This window comes from Pelophylax lessonae (assembly GCF_965119305.1).
Source record: "Pelophylax lessonae genome assembly, chromosome: 1".
NCBI lineage: Eukaryota > Metazoa > Chordata > Amphibia > Anura > Ranidae > Pelophylax > Pelophylax lessonae.
Window position 1 is genome coordinate 479,607,587 of NC_138768.1, and position 24,505 is coordinate 479,632,091.

The 24,505-nt window shown below is 44.4% G+C and overlaps 2 protein-coding genes across 2 annotated transcripts in view; both read right to left on the bottom strand.

Annotated features, from left to right (window-relative positions):
• Positions 1 to 24,505, bottom strand: part of LOC309544955 (uncharacterized protein) — a gene marked incomplete at its 5' end in the record, with an annotated part of 957,880 nt that overhangs the window by 421,302 nt on the left and 512,073 nt on the right. The gene's annotated exons all lie outside the window — the stretch shown is intronic.
• The window catches only part of CREB3L3 (cAMP responsive element binding protein 3 like 3), a 240,740-nt gene that overhangs the window by 155,238 nt on the left and 60,997 nt on the right, over positions 1 to 24,505 (bottom strand). The window contains exon 3 of the mRNA XM_082273056.1: positions 20,674 to 20,783. Coding sequence (XP_082129182.1) covers positions 20,674 to 20,783 — 110 coding nt within the window. The remainder of the gene's footprint in view (positions 1 to 20,673; positions 20,784 to 24,505) is intronic.

The following is a 24,505-nucleotide window of genomic DNA, read 5'->3' on the forward strand; positions in this document are numbered from 1 at the left end:
CTGGAGTTACTTCTTGGCAGCTCAATAACAACAAATGGGAGGCTCGGAAGCAGGTAACAACACTACCTGTTATAGCTCACGGGCACTGCTGACCTATATTCCCCACAAATCAATTATAGAGGCACTAGAGGCAAACTCATGGGGTGGGGTGGGGTGAGACAGAGTTTAAAATTACTGGGGAAGGTATGGAACAAAACAAGATCATTATTTGGTTATTTAGGACTTACAGATTACACACCCATCTGGGATAATGATAATTTATTGAACTTAAGAAAATAGCAAACTTTCAATACTTGGAAACAGAAAGGAGTGACTAAAATATCACATTTATACAAAGTAGGGATATGGAAGACTTTTCAGATATTGAAAGAAGAATTTGGGCTATCAAATAGAGACTTTTATATTTATCTGCAATTGCGACATGCTCTGGCAACACAATTTAAGGAAGGTGGATTAGTTTGAAGTAAAATCCCCCTGTTCAAAAAAGTGATAGAGGTTACATCTTTAAAAGGGTTGATTTCAGAATTATATGAAAATATACAAGCAAAAGTATTGGATAAAGACTCCCAACTGGCTAGCCAAATAAAATGGGAAGAGGATCTTGGGAAATTGACAGATGCCCAATGGGATGGTATGGTAACCTCAGTAGACAAGTTATCCTTCTCAATGTCTCAGAAACTCACACAGCTCTATATATTCCATACAGCATTTTATACTCCCAAAAAGCTGTTTTCATTTGGGGGAAGACCAGATGCGCTCTGCCCCAGATGCAAAGTGGCAGTTGGGGACCTGATCCACATGCTTTGGAGGTGCCCCAAGCTACATAGATACTGGAAGGAGGTGTTGGATAAAATAAATTCAGTCTAAATAAATTTACAATTGGACCCGGTCTTGTGTATATTGGGGTATATGGAGCAGAAAGGAGGATATGAGATCAAGCAAACAGCAGTTTTAAAATGTCTGTATCAAGCCAGAAAAGCAATAACAGGGAAATGGATAAAATCTGAACCCCCATATATATTAGACTGGTTAAGAAAAGTCAATAATATAATAATTAGAGAAAAAAAGTGGCTTGTAAAGAAAAGGAAATGTAAGAAGGTTTGAAAGAACATGGAAAGCATGGATAGAAACTCATGGCCTGGCTCCTGGGGTAGTAGATATGTAGAAATGTTTATTGAATAGTACAATTTTAAGAGAGTTTTGAGGAGGGTGAGAGGGGGGGGGGGGAGATGTCAAGACATTATTGTATGTTTGCTTTTTTATTGATATGTAACTTTTCTTTTTTTTTTTAAGGAAAATAATAAATATATAAAAGTTAAAAAAATATGTGGGAACCAGCTCAAACAATTCTGTGGTTATTGCTTTTGAGAATTTTTGTTTGCATGGTAGTTGTTTTGTTTGTATTGGTATGTCCTCTGTATACTGGAGCCAGTGGCCTTGCATACTGATGTCAGTGTGCACCTGTATACAGGTGGTCAGGGCTTTTTTTTATCGCAGCTCTTTCCACTACAATACAAATGACCCCCTCTCCCATACTAAGGGGGAGAGAATGCTGCATCAAATGATGGGTCTTGTCAAACTGTACTAATAGTTGCAGGGTCTTAAAGGGGCATTGTTAAATACCAGGAGATCGTTACACACAGGGTACAGAGTTCAGGAACACGCTATGCACAGAGTGCGGGGTTCAGGAGTGTGTAGTGTGCTACTTACAGAGTACAGGGTTCAGGAGTGCGCTACATGCACAGTGGATGTTTCAGAAGTACACTACATACAGAGTGCAGAGTTCAGGCTTGCACTAGAGTGCAGAGGAGTGCGCAACGTTAGAGGTGGTGCTATTTACAGAGTGCATATATCAGAATTATGCTACATACAGAGTGCAATGTTCAGAAGTTTGCTACATACAGAGTGCAGAGTTCAGGCTTGCACTTCATACAGAGTGCAGGGTTCAGGAGTGCACAAAGTTAGGAGTGTAGGGGTTGCACTATTTGAAGAGTGCAGAAATTAGACTTGTGCTACTGGAGTGTACTACAGACACAATGCAGGGTTCTGGAGCATACTATGCACACAATGCAGGGTTCAGGAGTGTGCGCTACCTACACAATGCAGGGTTCAGTAGTGCGCAACATACACATTGCAGGGTTTAGAGTATGCTATGCACACAATGCAGAGATCAGGAGTGTGCTACGTACACAAGGCTGGGTTTAAGAGTGCGCTACGTACACAATGCAGGGTTCAGGAGTGTGCTTCATACACAATGCAGGGCTCAGCAGTGTGCTACATACACAATGCTGAGATCAGGAGTGCGCTACGCACACAATGCAAGGTTCAGGAGTGCGCTGTGTACACAATGCAGGGTTCAGGAGTGCACTATGTACAAGAGCCCTGGCTTGTTACTAACGTGTGGGAAACATAAGGTCAGTAGAAGGCTATCAGAGGAAAATATCTTTTAATTTTATAATCCATTCTTCTTGTATTAGGACACCAGCAATGTTTATGTTAAACATGATGAATGGATTAATGAATGGACAGAATACTCAGACATCCTGCATTCTTTTCTCCCTGCCAGAGTCAGTGATATCAGTCATATGACTTGTGCTGGCAGAGAGGAATGCAGGATGTGTGTATTCTGTCTGCCCCATGGAGAATCTCTACCACAAGTCTTGCTGGTGTCAGAATACAGCCTGGATGCATTGAATAAACCATTTTGTGCTCTGGAGCTAACCTTCTCACACTGTAGATACAGCTTGTTCTCTCCATGCTGGCAGCAGTGTAGGAAACACAACTCACTTTTTATCAGTGCAGGGGCTCAGGAATCTGTCTGCCTCTTGTATTCTGTCCCCCAGAGCAGGCTGTGTTCCCTCCTCTCCTTTTCCCCTTCCATCCAGCTGCTGACATCTCCTCTGTTACATCTTAGAAGTCAAAGAAGGCGGGCTGGGGAAGAGTGTGGGTACAATGCTTTTCCATTGGCTGAAGAGGCAGCAGAGAGGAGGTATATCATTCTGCCTCTGAAATCTATTATACAATAGTGCAGCGCAATCCTAATGGTAAATCATAAATATATAGACATGCTCCAGAAAAGAGTCCCAGGAAATCAGGTGTCAGTGTAGAGAGAAAGGGAGAAATCATTGTCCCAGTGGTCTGTGGTCCTAGAGCCAATTTCAGTTTCAATTCTGTGTCGTATCAGAACAAGTGCTCAAAAGATCCCGCCACCTATCATTCTCTGCCTCTCCCCTTATCCTCGTGACCCTACAGGGTCAAACAGCATGTAAAATCCAATGGAATCTGTGTAATCCACCTCCACTCCTTCTCTCCTTGTATCTCAATAAGCCAAATGTATAAACTTCAGATCCTCATTTTATACCTGGAGACCTCAGTACATATGGATGGATCCTCCAAGAAGTATCCCCGTGGTGTATATAAGAGAAAAAGACGATCTAATGCTCTCTGTATGTAATGTAACTATACTTTATTTGAAATAGGTAATACACTTACGTTTTAGGAAGAAATATACTGCATTAATGCAGAGCCTGCAAGCGTGCGTGCATATTGGTGTCCAAGCAGGGAGGAATCTAAAGATGGCCGCGGGTCACGTGACGTCCCCCGTATGCGTTACATCCAGAATGGGTGGGACTTCTTCAGCGGGGGGACGTCACGTGACCCGCGTACGGGGGACGTGACTTTAGATTCCTCCCTGCTTGGACACTGATATGCACGCACGCTTGCAGGCTCTGCATTAATGCTGTATATTTACACAGTACAGACTCAGAAGAGCACGACAGCGAGGTACAGGAAAAGGTGACCAGACACCTATTCCCAACGGAAGAAACGGAGGAACTACTAAAAGCAATATATGTAACAGAAGACCTACAAGAAGAGGAAGAACCAAGATCGGTAAGAGACCGACTATATAGAGGCCTACAGGTTCCGAAGACACGTACCTTCCCGGTCCACCAATCCCTGAAAGGGATCATCAAGAAGGAATGGGAATGTCCTGAAAACAAACTTTTCTTCCCGAAAGCAATGAAAAAGAGATTCCCCTTTGAAGAATCAATAGGAATTTGGGCTAAATGCCCAAAAATTGACGCACCTCTAGCCAAAGTGTCAAAAAAGTCGGACCTGTCTTTTGAAGACATGGGCCACTTAAAAGACCCGATGGATAAGAAGATCGACGTGACACTTCGGAGGGCTTATGAGGCAGGGGCAGCATCTTTTCAGCCAAACATGGCAAATACCTGCGTGGCTAGGAACGTGTCCTTCTGGCTGGAACAGCTAAGGGGACAGCTGGAAAGGTCCCAGGGAGCGAAGAGGCACAGGATTCCCTCCTCTTGATAGAGAAAGGGGTGGCCTATATGGCAGATGCAGCAGCGGAAGGGGTACGAATCGCAGCCCGAACCACTGGTCTAGTAAACTCTGCCAGAAGAGCCCTTTGGCTCAAAACCTGGGAAGGTGACTACGCATCTAGAAATAAGCTGTGCAGTATCCCTTTTGATGGGAAGCTACTCTTCGGCCAGGAACTGGATATGGTCCTGGAAAGATCGGCAGACAAATCAAAAGGATTCCCCGCTAAAAAGAAGGAAAAACAGAAGAGATTTTTTCGACGCCCGAGAGGCGATACACAGCCCAAGGGAGGAAAACCCAATACCCAGAGGAAGTGGGTATACAATAAGGGCAAGGGTAGACCAAACAACCACTTCCCCAATAACAGCAGCAATGTCAGCAAGCCCCAGTAACGCCAGACGGCCGGTAGGGGGGAAACTGAGATTCTTTTCCCCCCAATGGGAAGAGTTCTGCACCAACCGTTTCATAGTACATATCCTCAAGGAAGGTTACAAGATAGAATTCGTGACAACTCCCCCTCACAAATTTCGGGTAACCTCCCTACCAAGAACATCACCAGCAAAGGAAGCTTGGGAAATATCCATATCGAACCTATTACAGGAGGAGGTAATAAAGGAAATACCCTTAGCACACCAAGGGGAAGGGTTCTTTTCCAGAGTTTTTTTAAGACTAAAACCATCAGGCAAACATCGCCTAATCCTAAATCTCAAGGACCTCAACCGAAGAGTAAGGTACAGGAGGTTCAAGATGGAATCCATCTTCTCAGTGAGGACACTACTTCCCGAAGATGCTTTCCTAGTAACCCTAGATCTCCAAGATGCCCATTTACATGTGCCAATACACATAAGGCATCAGAAGTTCCTAAGGTTCGCAACCAAATTGGGGTCACAAATACGTCTATTCCAGTTCCAGGCACTCCCGTTCGGAATCTCCTCGGCACCGAGAATCTTTACCAAGATTATGGCGGAGGTAGTCCAGGACCTTCGAGTAAAAGGGGTCCAGATAATTCCCTACCTAGACGACTTCCTGATATACGGCAAATCAGAGGCAGATTTTGGAAAATCTCAGAACAAGAGGATTTCCTCACATCACTGGGGTGGGTGATCAACACCCAGAAATCCAACAGAATCCCTTCACAGGAGACAGTGTTCCTAGGTTATCGAATCAACACAGTGACACAAAAAATCCTGTTACCAGAGAACAAGATTGTGAAGCTCCAAGAAGCTACGAGACGCCTAATAGAGTTACGCCGTATATCAAGAAGAGACACTATGGTGGTCCTAGGCCTCATGTCAGCAGCCATCCCAGCAGTACAGTGGGCTCAGCTACACATGAGACCCCTACAGACACATCTCTTGAGTCACTGGAATGGGAAGACCTCAGAACTGGACGGTCTAATAAAGATTCCACCAACTGTAAAAAAGTCACTAACCTGGTGGCTAAAGGAAGACTCCCTATCTCAAGGGAGACTCTGGATGCCTACAGTACAGGTCAGGATAATGACGGACGCAAGCCTCTTCGGCTGGGGAGCCCATATAGGACATCAGGTGAGACAGGGAACCTGGTGCCAATCTGGGGAAGAAGTGTCCTCAAACATGAGGGAACTGGCGGCCGTAAGAGAAGCACTGATAGGATTCCAACAAGAGACAAAAGGAAAACATGTCCAAATCCAGTCGGACAACATGACGACAGTCTCTTACATCAACCACCAAGGTGGTACACGCTCAAAGCACCTGATGAAAATAGCGCAAGACATCCTATCAGAGGCGGAAGCAAACCTTTTATCCCTCTCGGCAGTGCACATAAAGGGGTCAACAAATGTGCTGGCAGATCTACTGAGCCGAAAGCACCTGGACCCAGCAGAGTGGGAACTAAATCAACAGGTTTTCAATCTGCTGGTACAGAAGTGGGGCACACCGGAGGTGGACCTGTTCGCCACAGAAAACAACAGAAAAGTAAGGTCGTTTTTCTCCCTACACAAGGAAAGAGACGCATTGGGCATAGATGCCCTAGCGTTTCCCTGGAGCTTCGGCCTGGCGTATGGGTTCCCCCCGATCCAACTGATTCCGAGGACAATCAGGAAAATCCATCAAGAAGGGACAAGGGTAATCCTAGTGGCACCCTTCTGGCCGAAACGAGCATGGTTCACTCCACTCTGGAAAATGGCGGAGGAAGAACCCTGGATTCTGCCAGTTCAGGAAGACCTTCTGGCCCAAAAGGGAGCACATCACCCTTCCAGTCAGACGCTACAACTAGCAGCATGGATCCTGAACTGAGCATACTACTAAATGAAGGACTATCTACAAGAGTCACGGAAGTACTGCTCCAGAGCAGAAAACCTGTAACCAGGAAGATCTACAACAAGATATGGAAGACATACAGACTTAAAATGGAGCCCAGCAACAAGAATCTAAAAGATATTAGCACGGTGCTAGAATTTTTTCTAGACGGAGTAGACAAAGGTCTGGCCGTAAACACCCTTAAAGTACAGGCGGCAGCTCTGTCAATCTTTCTGGAAAAACCTATAGGAGAAGATCCTTTAGTAAAGAGGTTCTTCAAATCCATTCAAAGATCCAGGCCTAGCAAAGATCTTAGCTTGGCCCCATGGGATCTGACACTAGTACTACAGGCACTCACCAAAGCCCCTTTTGAACCATTGGAAGAATCCAACTTAAAGAATCTTACTCTGAAAGTGGCATTTCTCGTGGCAATTACATCAGCCAGAAGGGTGAGCGACCTACAGGCCCTTTCCATGAAGGAACCTTTCCTAAAGATTTTTCCGGATAAATTAATCCTGAGGACGGACCCTCTTTTCCTTCCGAAGGTAACATCAGAATTCCATCGGACACAAGAAGTGGTCCTTCCATCATTCTGTCAAAACCCAACCTCACCAGGGGAGGAGGCTTTTTCTACTCTGGACGTCAAGAGGTGTATCCTACACTACATAGAAGCCACCAGAGAAATCAGGAAATCAGCTAACTTATTTATACTTTTTGGAGGCACTCAGAAAGGGAAAGCAGCCTCAAAATCATCCATAGCCAGGTGGATCAGAATGGCTATCTACGCAGCCTACACAGGACAAAACAAAAGTCTACCAGCCGGTATCAAGGCACACTCCACTCGAGCGATATCAACATGTTGGGCAGAAAAGGCTGGGGCCTCAGCAGAGCAAATCTGCAAAGCAGCCACCTGGTCAAGTGATCTGACGTTTGTCAAACACTACAGGGTCGACCTGGTCTCCGCCCAGGATCTATCCTTCGGTCGCAGGGTGCTCCAGGCAGTAGTCCCACCCTAGGTATGCATCGTTGGGGTCTCATGTGACCGTCCTGGAGGATGACTTGGGAAAGAATAAGTTATTACCTGATAACTCCCTTTCCAGGAATCCTCCAGGACGGTGGACCCCCACCCTATTAATAAATTGTATACTTAGAATTATAGTTTGAGCTAGTCGCTTAAGCAGGCCAGTTCATCTTTTTACAACTGTGGGGCGGCCTTTTAAACCTAACTGTGCTTGTGTTTCCTGTAGGAGGAGGAGCCATCTCTCTCATGTGACCGTCCTGGAGGATTCCTGGAAAGGGAGTTATAAGGTAATAACTTATTCTTTTCAATCTATTTTGTTGTATGGTTCTTTGGAGGTTGGATTTCTTTTAATGAGGATTACATATGTGGAATAATTGTTATATACAGAATCTTACAAAAGTGAGCACACCCCTCACATTTTTGTAAATATTTTATTATATCTTTTCATATGACAAGACTTAAGAAATGACACTTTGCTGAAATGTAAAGTAGTAAGTGTACAGACTGTATAATAGTGTACATTTGCTGTCCCCTAAAAATAACTCAACACACAGCCATTAATGTTTTAACCACAGGCAACAATAGTAAGTACACCCCTAAGTGAAAATGTCCACTTTGGGCCCAATTAGCTATTTTCCCTCCCCGTTATCATGTGACTCGTTAGTGTTACAAGGTCTCAGGTGTGAATGGGGAGCAGGTGTGTTAAATTTGGTGTTATCGCTCTCATTCTTTCATACTGGTCACTGGAAGTTCAACATGGCACCTCATGGCAAAGAACTCTCTGAGGATCTGAAAAAAAGAATTGTTGCTCTATATAAAGATGGCCTAGGCTATAAGAAGATTGCCAAGACCCTGAAACTAAGCTGCAGCATGGTGGCCAAGACCATACAGCGGTTTAACAGGACAGGTTCCACTCAGAACAGGCCTCGCCATGGTCGACCAAAGAGGTTGAGTGTACGTGCTCAGCGTCATATCCAGAGGTCGTCAAAGAGGTTGAGTGCATGTGCTCAGCGTCATATCCAGAGGTCGTCTTTGGGAAATAGACATATGAGTGCTACCAGCATTGCTGCAGAGGTTGAAGGTGGGGGGGGTCAGCCTGTCAGTGCTCAGCCCATACTCCACACACTGCATCAAACTGGTCTGCATGGCTGTCGTCCCAGAAGGAAGCCTGTTCTAAAGATGATGCACAAGAAAGCCCGCAAACAGTTTGCTGAAGACAAGCAGACTAGGGACATGGATTACTGGAACCATGTCCTGTGGCCTGATGAGACTAAGATAAACTTATTTGGCTCATATGGTGTCAAGCGTGTGTGGCAGCAACTAGGTGTGGAGTACAAAGACAAGTGTATCTTGCCTACAGTCAAGCATGGTGGTGGGAGTGTCATGGTCTGGGGCTGCATGAGTGCTGCTGGTACTTGGGAGCTACAGTTCATTGCGGGAACCATGAATGCCAACACTATGACATACTGAAGCAGAGCACGACCCCCTCCCTTTGGAGACTGGGCCGTAGGGCAGTTTGCCAACATGATACTGACCCCAAACACACTTCCAAGACAACCACTGCCTTGCTAAAGAAGCTGAGGGTAAAGGTGATGGACTGGTCAAGCATGTCTCTAGACCTAAACCCTATTGAGCATCTGTGGACATCTTCAAATGGAAGGTGGAGGAGTGCAAGGTCTCTAACATCCACCAGCTCCGTGATGTCGTCATAGAGGAGTGATAGAGGACTCCAGTGGCAACCTGTGAAGCTCTGGTAAACTCCATGCCCAAGAGGGTTAAGGCAGCACTGGAGAATAATGGTGGCCACACAAATTATTGACATTTTGGGTCAAATTTGTACATTTTCAATTAGGGGTGTACTCACTTTTGTTGCCAGTGGTTTAGACATGAATGGCTGTGTGTTAAGTTATTTTGAGGGGACAGAAATTTGCTGTACACACACTACTTTACATTATAGCAAAATGTAATTTCTTCAGTGTTGTCACATGAAAAGATATAATAAAATATTTACAAAAATGTGAGGGGGTGTGCTCACTTTTGTGAGATACTGTATGTTTTAACTCAATTTTTTTTTGTTATAATTTGTGTTTTTTTTTATTTTAACAATGATATCTGCATTTCCCTGCTCCATTTGTACTGCATTATGTATTTTTCCCACTAGAGTAAATGTTTGGACCAGACCTTGAAATTTATTTTGGAGCCTTGATTTATTGTGAAATGCGCAGTCGATTTATGCAAGTGGTATTTTACAGTATAATCCATTTATTTTAGAAAGTTTTACACTATATAGTGTGTTTCTTCCTGTATGCCTTTATCTGATAATGTAAAATGGTTTGGAGTCCATTTAATGCCACTTAGGAACATGGAGGGCTTAGAGAGACACGCATGTAAAACCTTTCTTTAATTGCTTGACCTTTCTTTAATTAGAATGTCTCTTCCACATAGTAAGTGTACATCTGACTCCTCTTTGATGGTGGTTTGTTTCAAGAGATGAAGGCTTTGGTTTATCACACTTTCATCTGTTCTAAAGAAAAGAGGGACTCTCTTCACTTGAAAAGTATTTTTCCACATGGATGTTTTCATGTTATTTATTATGATTTAACTTTCAGAGTGCAGCAGTTTGCAGAGGTGGGGGACTTGAGTCACATGACTTGACTTGAATCAGACTTAAGTCACCAGTTTGAGGACTTGAGACTTGCTTGACTAAAATTATTAAAAGACTCGACTTGACTTTGACTTGGTATTCATGACTTGACTTTGACTTGAGAAATATGACTCAAAATGACTTTACTTTTTTAAGTTTTTAAAAATCAGTATTTTGACTTGATTTGTGACTTGACCAAAATAAATGACTTGACTTGCTTGACTTCTAGCAGGGACTCGACTTGACTTTCTTGCTTTTTGATACAGTAACTTGGGACTTGCTTGAGACTTGAAGGTTAAGACTTGAGACTTGCATGTGACTTGTAGGTGACTTGTGTGACTTACTCCCATGTCTGGCAGTTTGTTTAAATATATTACTTCCTGTGATACATATGTCATGGTGTGCTTGCAGCTATTAGGATGTATTCACATGTGATACACAAGCGTGATTCTTTTATTTTTTTGTAAATGGCACAAAGTGCCGAGGGACCCAGCCTGGACTCACGGGAGGAACAGAGATGATCAAGGCCCCAGGGAGAAGAAAACAAGCATGGAGGTTATTAAATTGGAAAGATTGTGATTTTATAAAGAACTAAAAAATGTACCTACATCCTGACAATCAAATTCAATAATTCAGGACTAGTGTGTCCTTACAAAAAACAGAGGCCCTGGCCACCCAGAGAAAATTGGGTAGGCTGGTGCCCCACCAATCAGGGTCTACCACCACAACCCAGGGTGGCCTGGGGTCAGAAAAATAGAGTGAGAAAACAGACAGATATGAAAACAAAGAAGAGGGCTAATGGGACTTTCCCGGTACTATATAACCACTATAACTCCATTGTATATAAAAACTAGAAATGTTTTATTAGCAAAATTAAAATATTATTTCCACAAGACATAATAAAAAAAAAACATACATAAATATGTACATACTATGGAATCACTTCATAGACAAGCTTAGAATAGGCCTGTCTGACTGTATCCAATAGAGCTCCGCCCAACATGTTTCGCAATAGCTTCTTCAGGGGCTGATGCCTTTGCAAAAAGTGTTCTTGATAGTATTCTATATTTAAAATAAACATATCATTAACATACATAATTTTAATCAGTTTATTGTACAGTGGATCCACGAAGGTGACAAAAGTTCCCAATCAGTCATGCAACGCAGCGCCAATAGCCCCGATGAAAAAAACTGGGGAAACGGCATGCACTGGGATTGTACCCCTGGACGAGGGCGGGAATTGGTGTGTGAATATAAGATGTAGACACCGATAATTGTAAAAAACATGTAGGCCCGGCAAGGAAGAAAGAATAATATGGAGCCATTTTTCAAAACCACCACCACTACCTACAATTTAAGTAGAATGAGGTGGATGAATTTACTTAATAGCCTATATCATAGACCTACCTATATCTTTTCAATATTAAGACAAGTAGTACCAAAACAGGTCATAGGGGGGGGCAGCTTGACATGAAGCAGTATAGTATACTGAGTCCACTGATCACATTTGTACCCTGGATAGGGCTAGCCTAAAAGGACAGAAGGGAAGAGGAAAAAGATACTAGTATATAATTGGTTGCCTGATACTCCTTTGTGCTCAGAAAAATTATGCACAATTTAGTCTTGTGCTAAAAGAAACAGAAGTGATAAGAAGAGTGTATATAACATTGAGTGTATATAACATTGAATAAATATAGGTAGGTCTATGATATAGGCTATTAAGTAAATTCATCCACCTCATTCTACTTAAATTGTAGGTAGCAGTGGTGGTTTAGAAAAATGGCTACATACTATTCTTTCTTCCTTGCCAGGCCTACACGTTTTTTTACAATTATCTTGTCCGGGGGTACAATTCCAGTGCATGCCGTTTCCCCAGTTTTTTCCATCGGGCTATGGGTGCTGGGTTGGATGACTGATTGGGAACTTTTGTCACCTTGGTGCATCCACTGTGCAATAAACTGATTAAAATTATGTATGTTAATGATATGTTTATTTTAAATATAGAATACTATCAAGAACACTTTTTGCAAAGGCATCAGCCCCTGAAGAAGCTATTGCGAAACATGTCGGGCGAAGCTCTATTGGATACAGCTAGACAGGCCTATTCTAAGCTGGTCTATTAAGTGATTCCATAGTATTTACATATTTATGTTTGTATGTATGTATGTTTTTTGTTTGTTATGTCTTGTGGAAATAATATTTTAATTTTTGCTAATAAAACTTTTCTAGTTTTTATATACAATGGCGTTATAGTGGTTATATAGTACCGATTAGCCCTCTTCTTTGTTTTCATATCTGTCTGTTTTCTCACTCTATTTTTCTGACCCCAGGCCACCCTGGGTTGTGGTGGTAGACCCTGATTGGTGGGGCACCAGCCCACCCAATTTTCTCTGGGCGGCCAGGGCCTCTGTTTTTTCTAAGGACACACTAGTCCTGAATTATTGAATAAGCATGGAGGTTAGCGAGAGAGAGAGAGAGAGAGTGAGTGTTTCTGGTATCCTATAGCAATCGTGGGATTGGTCACTGGAAGAGAAGTGGCACTAATGCTGGATTAGTGGAGAGTGGTACAGTCTCTGCGGTACCAATCCTTAAATGCTGCACACCTGGGAAGTTTCATTGAAGCGTTAGTCCAAGTGTTATCATTGTAATAAAGTCAGCCACAGATTACAAGGAGTTACCAGTGTAGTTGCAGCTCACTTTTAAATTCAGGAGAACTGCTCTTATTGTAAACAAAAAGATAAACAGTGAGCGCACAGAGCATAAGAACAGCTTGCACTAAAAAGGTGAACACCCCAACAAACAGTAAATCAAAAAAGTAGTGCAGTGCTTATACAAAGTATAAATTGAACAGCATGAACAATGCTACATAGAGTGCATACAAATAATGAATACATAAAGTGCATAACAATTATTAAAGTGCAATAAAATATATTCTACATATATAATACATCAAAATCATAAATCAAACAAAAATATAGAAAAATATAGAAAAAAAAATGAATGAAACTCCAATGAAAGTGGTCAAAAGCATGGCTGATGCAGACAATAATTTAAACAGTCCAAGTTAAGAGTCCCAAATGCAGCATTCCCTTAAGAATATAGTAAAAAATAAATAAGTGAAGCGCTATCTCACCAAGTGTCCTGGCCTCACAGGGTACATAATAATAACAAAAATAAAAAAATACTCTAATCAATTGCTGTTTATTGGAACCCAGATCCCCACATATAAGAGAATAAGAGACAATATAAATATTGAACCCAGAAGGAGTCTCGAATAGCTGTGTAAATCAAAAGAATTAAAAATGCTGGCACCAGGCAGGGGTGTCCTCTTTCACTCCTTCTGTTTGCCCTCTCTTTGGAGCCCTTCCTTGGCTGGGTCCGCTTGGACCCGGACATTAGGTGTATACGTGTGGGAGCAGGCCACCACAAGGTCTCGGCGTACACGGACGACCTCCCATTATTCCATTACAAACCCGGTGGTCTCCCTCCCCAATTTGATGAAAGAATTTAAACTCTACAGAGTGTTGTCCAATCTGAAAATTAAGGCGATGGGGGTCCGCTTACCAGCTGTGACCCTGAGGAGCAGTTTTGGATTCAGGTGGACGGACAGGGTGCTCTAGTACTTGGGCATCTTGATGCCGCTGAACATGTCGCAGGTCTACTCTCTTAATCCCCCCCCCTCCCGGTCGCCCAAACTAAACTGTTGCTGGATAAATGGCATCTGGGGACGCACTCCTGGTTCGGCAGATGCAACCTTCTTAAAATGTGTATTCTTTCCAAATATCTATACCTCCTACAGGCTTTACCGGTGAAGATCCCCGCACTCTTTTTTCGCCAATTCCACTCTCTTTTTGTTCATTTTGCATGGGCACGCTGGAAACCCAGGCTCAGTAGAGCCCTTCTCACGTTACCTAAGCGTCTGGGGGTCTTGCCCTCCCTGACATCCATAAATATCGACAGGCGAGATACCTAGGCAGGGTCCTGGACTGGTGCAGGCATGCTACCGCGAAGCTTTGGGTTCAGTTGGAACAGGCCCAATGTGACTTTTTCTTACGGGGGCACTTTGGTGTTATCGGGACGTACCGGTTCCCTTTGGGCGCCACCCTCTGATTGGTGTCACTCTTTCTGTGGCTGGGCGACTGTGAGAGGACCTTCGCCTTGCCCCGGCACCCTTGCCTCTTCTTCCGATCTTGGTCCACTTGTTCTTTCTCCCAGGGGCCTCGGACCGTGCTTGCCCTACACCGGCGGGGGATAATCCAGGCCTCCCACTTCTTGCTAGGGACCCGTTGGCCTACTAGGTCCGAAATTGATGGAGTTGGGGGGCTCTTTCAAGCTACCGTTCTGGTCCGCAGTTCGGGTACACCACTTCCTTGTCTCTCTTCCGACTCCTGCTGCCTTTTCAAGACCTCTGACCCAATTGGAAACTCATTGCATGGAGGATGGGACACTACCCCGAACACTCTCCCTGTCTTACGGACTTCTACAGCTGCCACCGGACCAGGTCTTTCTACACAGGATCGAGAGGTGGGAGGCTGATCTTGATCATCGTTTCACGTCAGATCAGAAACAGTCTATGATCCGCTTAGCCCTGACTTCCTCGATCTGCACGAGGACTCAGGAAACTAACTTTAAGATACTTACGAGCTGGTACTACATACCTGTGTGCCTGCATAGTTTTTTCCCTGACATTTCGGACAGATGCTGACGGTGTCGGAGCGCCCAGGGGACGATGTTACATATTTTTTGGTCCTGTCCCTTACTGTCACATTTCTGAGGGGAAGTCAGGAGAATTCTGGGGATGTTTATGGACAGGGTGGTCCCGTGTGGTTCCTGCTCCAGGTTTCTCACATTCCTTTTGGGATTTTTAAAAAATCACTGCTCTGCCCCATGATGAACGCTGCCAGAGCATGTATACCTCTTTTGTGGAAGCAGACTGCCCCTCCGCAGATTGCTCATTGGCTCCGGAAAATTGAGGACATCAACAAATTGGAGAATCGGATTACAACCTCCCAACATAAGGGGAACAAATGCGCAGACAAGTGGAGGATCAGGGATCTTATTATGTCCGGAGAAGGGGCACGCCTGTTGGCAGAGTGACCCCGCTGACGAGCAATTAAATCTCGCATAAGCTGCCTTTCGCTGGCCCCGTGATTCGCAGTGTGAGCAGTGCAGGCCCCCCCTTTTCTTCTTCCCGTCCACCCCACCCCCCTCCTCCCCCCTCTCCCCCTTCCCTTCCCCTTTCCCCTTCTCCTACACATTCTCTCTTGTCTACCACTCGCTCTTCTTCCTGCTTCTCTCTGTGCTCCCTCTCTCCTTCCACCCTTTCTGTGGTCTCTGTGAGAGACCGACTGTACGAAACATGGAAAAGGTTACATGCCGGGGAGGGTTTATATGGCGCCTACAAGGAGGGCTGTTCTAGTCTGTTGTCTCTCATGGGGGACTCACGTTTGATCTGCCATCCCAAGTGGCCCATTACGGATTTGCAGCACTGTCCTTCCTTGACTACTGTTGTTGTATTTAGTTTGCCTATGTTGTACTCCTCTTGTATGCACTTTGTTATACCTGTACCCGGTTGTTCTCAATAAAATTTTATATTTGCAAAAAAAAAAAAATGTTTATAAAACAATTAAACAACCAACTCTGACAGCCCATCCCTGATCAGGGTAAAGAGCCAATGAAATTGGCTCTTTACCACATGACCGGCTGTGTCCAATGACAGACGGTCACAAATTTTAACAAATCGCAGTAACTACCTGTTACCGAGTTCTTCTCTTCACACACTGATCCTGTGTGAGGAGGAGATTATGGTAACAGCTGATTATCACTTACAGTACACAGCAAAACACTGATACACTGATTGCCCCAGTTATTAAGAGAACCTGTCACCAACCCATCAGAGTACCTGTCACCAGCCCATCAAAGTATCCGAATACCTGTCACCAGCCCATCAGAGTACCCGAGTACCTGTCACCAAGCCATCAGAGTACCTGAGTACCTATCACAAGCCCATCAGAGTACCCGAGTACCTATCACCAGCCCATCAGAGTACGCAAGTACCTGTCACCAGCTATCTGAGTACCCAAGTACCTGTCCACAGCTCATCAAAGTACCCAAGTGCCTGTCTCCAGCCCAGAGTACCCAAGTACCTGTCTCCAGCCCAGAGTACCGGAGAACCTACTGTATCTCCAGCCAATCAGAGCACCTGAGTACCTATCTGCAGCCCATAAGAGTATCCGAGTACCTGTCTCCAGCCCATTGGAGTACCTGAGTACCTGTCTCCAGTCCAGAGTACCTAGCTGCAGCCCATCAGAGTACCCGAGTACCTATCTACAGCCCATCAGAATGGGGTCATTTTGTCTGTAATTCCATTGTCCTGGTGCTCCAGGGCCTTCAAAAGTGTGATAAGTAGTCAGGAAATTAGAAGTGTAATTTATGCTCAAAGAGCATCCGACGATGCTCCTTGCATGTTGGACCTCTCTATGTGGCCAGGCTGTGAAAAAGTCTCACACATGTGGTATCAGTATACTCAGGAGTATACTCGACCATAGGCTCCACGTTGGCTGTGGGAAGACGACTGTGTCATGATGGCCCACTTCTCCGTCGCCTCTCCTCCCAGTGATTGATAACCCAGATTTTCTGCCAGGGGTTGACCAGCCAGGTTTCCGCTCTCTGAAGGCTGCTGGGTGCCACCAGGCCCGGCATTTCGTGAGAGCTGGGGCCTGGGTCTCTAGATCTCTTTTGAATTCTGGCACCACCTTTACCGCTTTGTCCTTTTGGCAAAGGGTCCAGCTTGCTCACTTCTTACAGGCCTTGCCTTCGGCTTCTTTGTTCACTAGACGGCTCGCATATTTTGAGGATCTGTGCTCTGGTCCCTCACCTTTACATCACACGATCTCTTTAGTCTACCGTACTCTGGTCACACCTGATGAATCTTTCCGACCCCCGTACATCGCGGTTTGGGAAAGGGACTTGAATTTGGCTTTTACGGATTACCAGGTTGAAAGATTGCTGTTCTTTACGTACAAAACCTCCCGTTGTTCTCGATATCAGGAGGTTGGCTACAAGTGTCTGACCCGGTGGCACTATACCCCGACCAAACTTCATCGGATGTTTCCGGCCTGTCCGGATGTCTGTTGGAGGTGCGGTGAGGAAGTGGGGTCCTACCTGCATGTATTCTGGTCCTGCACTCGCTTACAGTCCTTTTGGACATCTGTTCTTCGTCTTGCCCAAAAATTTACTGACCACACCCTTACACTAGATCCAGCCCTCTTTCGTCTTCATCATCACGATTTTACGAGAGCGTCTTATCGGAAATCGATACTGCCGCTCCTGTTTACAGCCGCAAAGAGCTGCATCCCCCCGCTTTGGAAACAGACTCAGCCCCCTATGGTAGCTATGTGGCTCCGTAAGGTTGCCTGCCTCAATGAAATGGAAGACCTAGTTGCCACTGAGCACGGTACCAGGGACAAGTTTATGAAACGCTGGTATTACTGGCATGAATTCACATTTACGACAGAATACAAAGATTTAATTGCTTGACGGTGACCTCGGCTTTGGGGTTGGCCTCCCCCCCCCTCCCTTTTTCCTCCCCCTTCCCCTCCTACTGCCTTTCCTCCACCATCTTTTTCCTCCTTTAAGCTCTATATCTATCTCCTTTTTATCCCATTCCCCTCTTCTGCTTGACCCGGGAGATGGGACTTGTTTATTTGCTCCTTTACACAATGATTAGCCTGTTTCCCGGGCATGCATCCTGCTCTCCCCCCCTAGAGGGCATACACGCGCTAGACCCCTCGGTGACTAATACGATGACCTGGGACTCTATGGATGTCTCTCCCAATTCCCTGTAGCCGGCCATGAGATGGATGCCGTTGGGTGGGGGGATCTCCATGGATATGTCCTATGGGCTTCCTTGTCTCCTATGAGTTATTCTGCCTACAACCGTGGTGGTCCACTGGTGGTTTACTTCCTCTCTCTGATCTCCTATGTGGTCATGTTTTTGATCAACGCTTAATTTTTGGATTCTCTGTTTGTACTTTGGTATTTGACTGTTGTTTCTTCTTTGTACCTAATGTTGTCTTATTGTATGCCTTCCTGTTTCACTAAATAAAGAATTTATAAAAAAGGAAACAATATTTGTGTAAAAAAAAAAAATGAAAAGCATTTTGTTTGGGCACAGTGTTGCATGACTAAGTCTGACTTAAGTCTGAGTAATTATATAAAAATAAATTGGCGCTAATTTCCAGTGAATAGATATTCAAAAAAGTGAAGATAAATCAAAATGCCATGAATCGCATAATACACATATCAAAGTGTGATGCAAATCCCAAGGGAGGTATAAATCATAAACAAATGTGGATGTCAATGATCAAATGCACATGTAATAGAATATTAATACATGATGATTCGCATACTGCAACAATGATCAAGAAAACGTGCAATTCATGCAGCAGATCAAGAATAAATAACGATATATATATATATATATATATATATATACAATTAGTGCAGCAAATCAAAAAATGAATAACGTTATATAAGTGCAAATATCCCAAAAAGGTGCTGACAATATAGTGTAATACCACCAAAATGGAATAAATATATAATGCAATTCATGAATACATAGTGCAAAAAGCAGTAAAGTGCTTAAGTGCATGAATGAATATTAAATAATGCACTAGGAAATAGGTGAATATAAATAAATAATCAAAAATGTCCATGTGTAAAGTAGTGCAGCAAGCAATGTGCTTCAAAGAATAAACTGTGATTCTTGTGACTCTTCTCAATGATAAAGTGACTCTTGTGATTCTCCACTGTTGTTGGTAGGGACAGCGTGTCACCAAAGGGAGCTAATCCTTAAACAAGGGCAATGGCCGCTCACCTCCATATACACTCATAAGAGCATTTAGTGATATATATCACCAGATTAGAAGATAACACCAGGTCTTACTCCACAGATGGGGCTTTACTGGGGTCAGTGAGGGATCCCTCTCTCCTTTGGAATACACTGCCAGTAATGTGGTAATGAACCGCATCTTTAGGGTAGTAACGGCCAGGTACTCCTCCTAGAGCTCCCGTTCATACCAGGGACAATAATTAAAAGGATCTCTTGGATAAAAAAAAGTAATAACTCACAGTAAGGATAATACAAGCGTGTGTCCGCCGATGCAGTACAATCCGATAAATCCGGTCTCGGCCGTAGACCGGAAGTGACGTCACCCTGGTCCTCCCGACGCGTTGCGTCACTCCACGTGACTTTATCAAGGGGAAGGAGAGAGGGATCCCCCACCGACCCCAGTAAAGCCCCATCTGTGGAGGAAGACCTGGTGTTATCTTCTAATCTGGTGATATATATCACTAAACGCTCTTATGAGTGTATATGGAGGTGAGCGGCCTTTGCACTTGTTTAAGGATTAGCTCACTTTGGTGACACGCTGTCCCTACCAACAACAGTGGAGAATCACAAGAGTCACTTTATCATTGAGAAGAGTCACAAGAGTCACAGTTTATTCTTTGAAGCACATTGCTTGCTGCACTACTTTACACATGGACATTTTTGATTAATTATTAACATTCACCTATTTCCTAGTGCATTATTTAATATTCCTTCAAGCACTTAAGCACTTTACTGCTTTTTGCACCATATATATGCATGAATTGCATTATATATTTATTCCATTTTGATAGTATTACACTATATTATCAGCACCTTTTGTGATATTTGCACTTATATCACGTTATTCATTTTTTGATTTGCTGCACTAATTGTATAAATATTACGTTATTTATTATTGATCTGCTGCATGAATTGCACGTTTTCTTGATCATTGTTGCAATATGCGAATCATCATGTATTAATATTCAATTACATGTGCATTTGATCTTTGACATCCAAATGTGTTTATGATTTATCCCTCTCTTGGGATTTGAATCACACTTTGATATGTGTAGTATGCAATTTATGGCATTTTGATTTATCTTCACTTTTTTTGAATATCTATTCACTGGAAATTAGCGCTGATTTATTTTTATATTTTTGCATTTCTTATAGTGGTGACACTTTAAAATTGGCAGCTTCTTTCTACTTTTATTACTTTTCATATTATCACTCTATTTTATTACCACATCCACTTCATTGGTAGCGCATTGATTCTTTGTTTTGCATGACTGAGTAATTGTCATTCAAAGTGTGAGAGCACTGAAAGCTGAAAATTGGTCTGGGCAGGAAGGGGGTGAAAGTGGCATGTGGTTAAATACTTAGATTAAGATCAGAACACATTTTAGAAGACATTGATGCAGAAGTTCTGAAAACAGCTGATATTTGGTTTTCCTCAAATTTCATAGATCTCAATAATAATTACATGTATTTTAATAAGTTACAGTTCAGATCTCACCATGTCAAAGCTGTTGGAAAGCAGAAGATCCTTTACAGTTAGTGGTATGTCTGGGATCTGGGGTTGTGATTTTGGATTGTTTTCATTGCAAATAAGTCCAGTCCATATGTCTGCAAAGTAAGAATTAAGAATATCAGGGTTAAAGTAAAAAAAAAAATGAATTTTTGTCTTACCGTATAATCCTTTTCTCTGAGGTTCATTGACAGACACAGCTTCAATTCTTCAGAGTCAGACCATTGGGTACAGTGGCGTAACTAGAACCTTCAGGGCCCCGATGCAAGAAACCATAAAGGGCCCCCCGGATGGGGGCCCTTCCCTCCCAGCCTGGTGGCGGAACGCCAGGGCCAGTCGCAAGTGCAATGTTTGTGCCCCCTTTCAATGCAGAGTGACCACAGCATGCCCCCTTTCAATGCAGACTGACAACAGCGTGCCCCCATCTATGCAGAGTGATTACAGCATGCCCTCTTTCAATGCAGACTGACCACAGCGTGCCCTCTTTCAATGCAGACTGACCACTGCGTGCCCCCTTTCAATGCAGACTGACCACAGCGTGCCCCCTTTCAATGCAGACTGACCACAGCGTGCCCCCTTTCAATGCAGACTGACCACAGCGTGCCCCCTTTCAATGCAGACTGACCACAGCGTGCCCCCTTTCAATGCAGACTGACCACTGCGTGCCCCCTTTCAATGCAAACTGACCACAGCGTGCCCCCTTTCAATGCAGAAAGCCAGTGCACTTACCTGCAGCGGCGGCTTCTCCTCGAGTCCTCCCGCCTCCTCCTCGACCAATGGCATGTGTTTGCCTTTCGTCCAAGACCCAATCAGGAAGCGGGTCTTGGACCCGCTTCCTGATTGGTTAGGAGGAGGATCTGTGTGACAATAGTGAATTTTCATTCGCTATTGTCACACAAATGGGTGGGCCCGGGGGGCACTGCTCTGCATCCCGGGTCCACCCTTTTCTGAAGCTTTTCTGTGACTCACACTGTCAGGACGGAGCCATTGGCTCCTTCTGACAGCTCCACTGGCATACACAGGCTCAGCGGCACGGGGGGGGGGGGCGTACGCAATGATTGTGCGGGCCGCAGGTTCCCCACCCCTGCATTAGGGGGTTAAAGCAGGCGGTGAGGAAGCAACATATTGCCTTTTCACCGCCTGTCAAATGCCTCTGAAAAGCGATATGAGTATGGATCGCTTTTCAGAGGAATAGCATTTTCTTGCTGGTACTATGAACAACCTGAAAAAAAAAATTACTTCCGATTGTACACATATATGGGGTCAGGATTAAAAGTAATGTGCACACACACACATAAACGCACATGTACACACATACACACACATATACATACTCATATATAAGCACATATACACACATACTCATATATAAGCACATACACACACACACACATATATATAAAAGCATACACTTCCCAGTTGATGTGTCCCACAAAGCTGACAGGCATCTCCCAGCTGATACGTGTTACCCACACATAGCCCCCCTCATATAACAAGCAACCCACACACAGCACTCCACATTTGACAAGCTCCCCACTCAGAGCATCCCCCCAGGATTGGTGCCCGCACACACAACCCCTCCCAGATGACAAGCACACCACACATTGCTTCCTAGATGATAAGTGTCCCCCACACAACTGGCATGTAAGCACACACACGTACATATATCCATACACATATAAACACACAAACATACATACATGCACACACATACATATATAGATGCACATATGCAGACACATATAAACACATGCATACACACACATACATACATACATACACACACATACATACACACATACATACATACATACATACATAATGCACATACATAAAGAAAGCCTTTTAAAAACGGCAGAGAGAGGACTGTACCGACCTGTAACTTCCTGCCGGGTATTGCACTGTAGGGGGAGGCAGAGAGCACAGCACACACTGTGCTTTGCTTTCACTTTCCATTCCAATTTCCAATGTGATCACGATCAGCTCTTTCGGGAGGATTGGGGGAGCTCGGTCTCAGCTGCGGTTGCCGATCCTAGTCTCTATACATACAGGGGGCCCTCTCAGGCCCCCTGCAGCATGGGGCCCGGTCGCCATGGCGACCCCTGCGACCCCTGTACGTCCGCCCCTGATTGGGTATTATACGGTCACTCTTCAGGAGTAGGACTAGGCAGAAACCTTTTTGGTTACGTCCCTGGGGCAGTCCCAGAGGGTATACCATCACTTCCTGCTGTAGGACTCCAGTTTGTAACCAGCAGTGTCAGAAGAACAAATACCTCAACCCCAAAAGAGGGGCGGGTGCCATGTCAGTGAACTTCAGAGAAAAGGATTCTACGGTAAGACAAAAATCCAGCTTTCTCTTTCCTTCACTGACAGACACAGCTTCAATTCTTCAGACCAATGGGATGTCCCAAAGCAGTTTCAACTTGAGGTGTGGGGAAAAAAAACAGCAAATGCAGAATTCCTAACAAGGCTAAACATAGCCAACCAGGTAACAACAGGAGCTCAACTGGAACAATTGGAGCTCACTCCCAGAAAAAATGTTCACCCTCAAGAAGCGGAAGCCTCCGCGACTGCAGCCTGCAAAACCTTGCGGCCAAACGCTGCATCCGAAGATGCAAATACATCCACCTTATAAAACTTTGTGAATGTGTGTACAGACAACTAAGTAGCCACCTAGCAAACCTGAACCACTGACACCTGATGACGGAAGGTCCAAGAGGCACTAAGCGCCCTCTTGGAATGTGCTTTAACAGGGAAAAGAGGAACCTAATCCTTAACAGAGTAGGCCTGCACCACCGTCTTAGATCCACTTAGCAATGGTCGCAACAGATGTGGCCTGCCCCTTACAATTTCTTTCCGTAAGAACAAACAAAGAATCGGATTTCCTAATTGGTTCAGTAACCGCCAGGTAAACCCGAATCGCCCTTACCACATCTAATGTAGAGCAATTTCTTTAGAATATTTAGGCTTAGGACATAAGGACGGTAGCACAATGTCTTCATTTAAATGAAACCCTGAGACAACCTTAGGAAGGAACGCCTGACAGGATCGTAACACCACTTTGTCCCTATGAATCACCAAGTAAGGTGACCGACAGGACAGCAGCCAACTCTGACATGTGTAGTGTGGAATAGCTACTAAGAAAGCCACTTTCTGTGACAGAGTGAGCAGAGGAATTTCCCAAATGTTTTCAAAGGGAGGCTTTTGAAGCACAGACAGAACCAAATTGAGATCCCACGGAGGTACCAGGGTTCGCACCGGAGGAGCCAGATGGCGCACTCCCTGCACAAGAGTGTGAACTAAAGACTTCATCAGTAACGGCCATGTGAAATAAAATAGCCAAGACGGAAATCTGGCCCTTGATGGTGCCCAGAGCTAAACATTGATCTACACCCAATTGTAAAAACTCCAACAGGCAAGACACAGAAAAGGAGCGGGGAGAAACCCCCCACGACTCACACCAAGTAATATACGCCTTCCAAACTCTATGATAAACCTTCCTGGAAGAAGATTTCCTAGTCTTCAACAGCGTAGGAATCACTGACTCCGACAACACGTGGCTTTCAATAGCCACGCCGTTAAAGCCAGTGACCGTAAAGCAGGATGGAAGATTGGTCCCTGAGACAAAAGATCTTCCCTAAGAGGAAGTTTCCAAGGGACGTCTGCTACCAGCCTTACCAGACCTGCGTCCCAAGACCGCGAGGCCACTCTGGTGCCACCAGAATGACTGGAATCCCTTCTACCTCGATTCTGAGTAGCAGTCTCAACAGAAATTGTATTGGAGGAATGGCATAAATCAGACGATACTGACCCCAAGGGG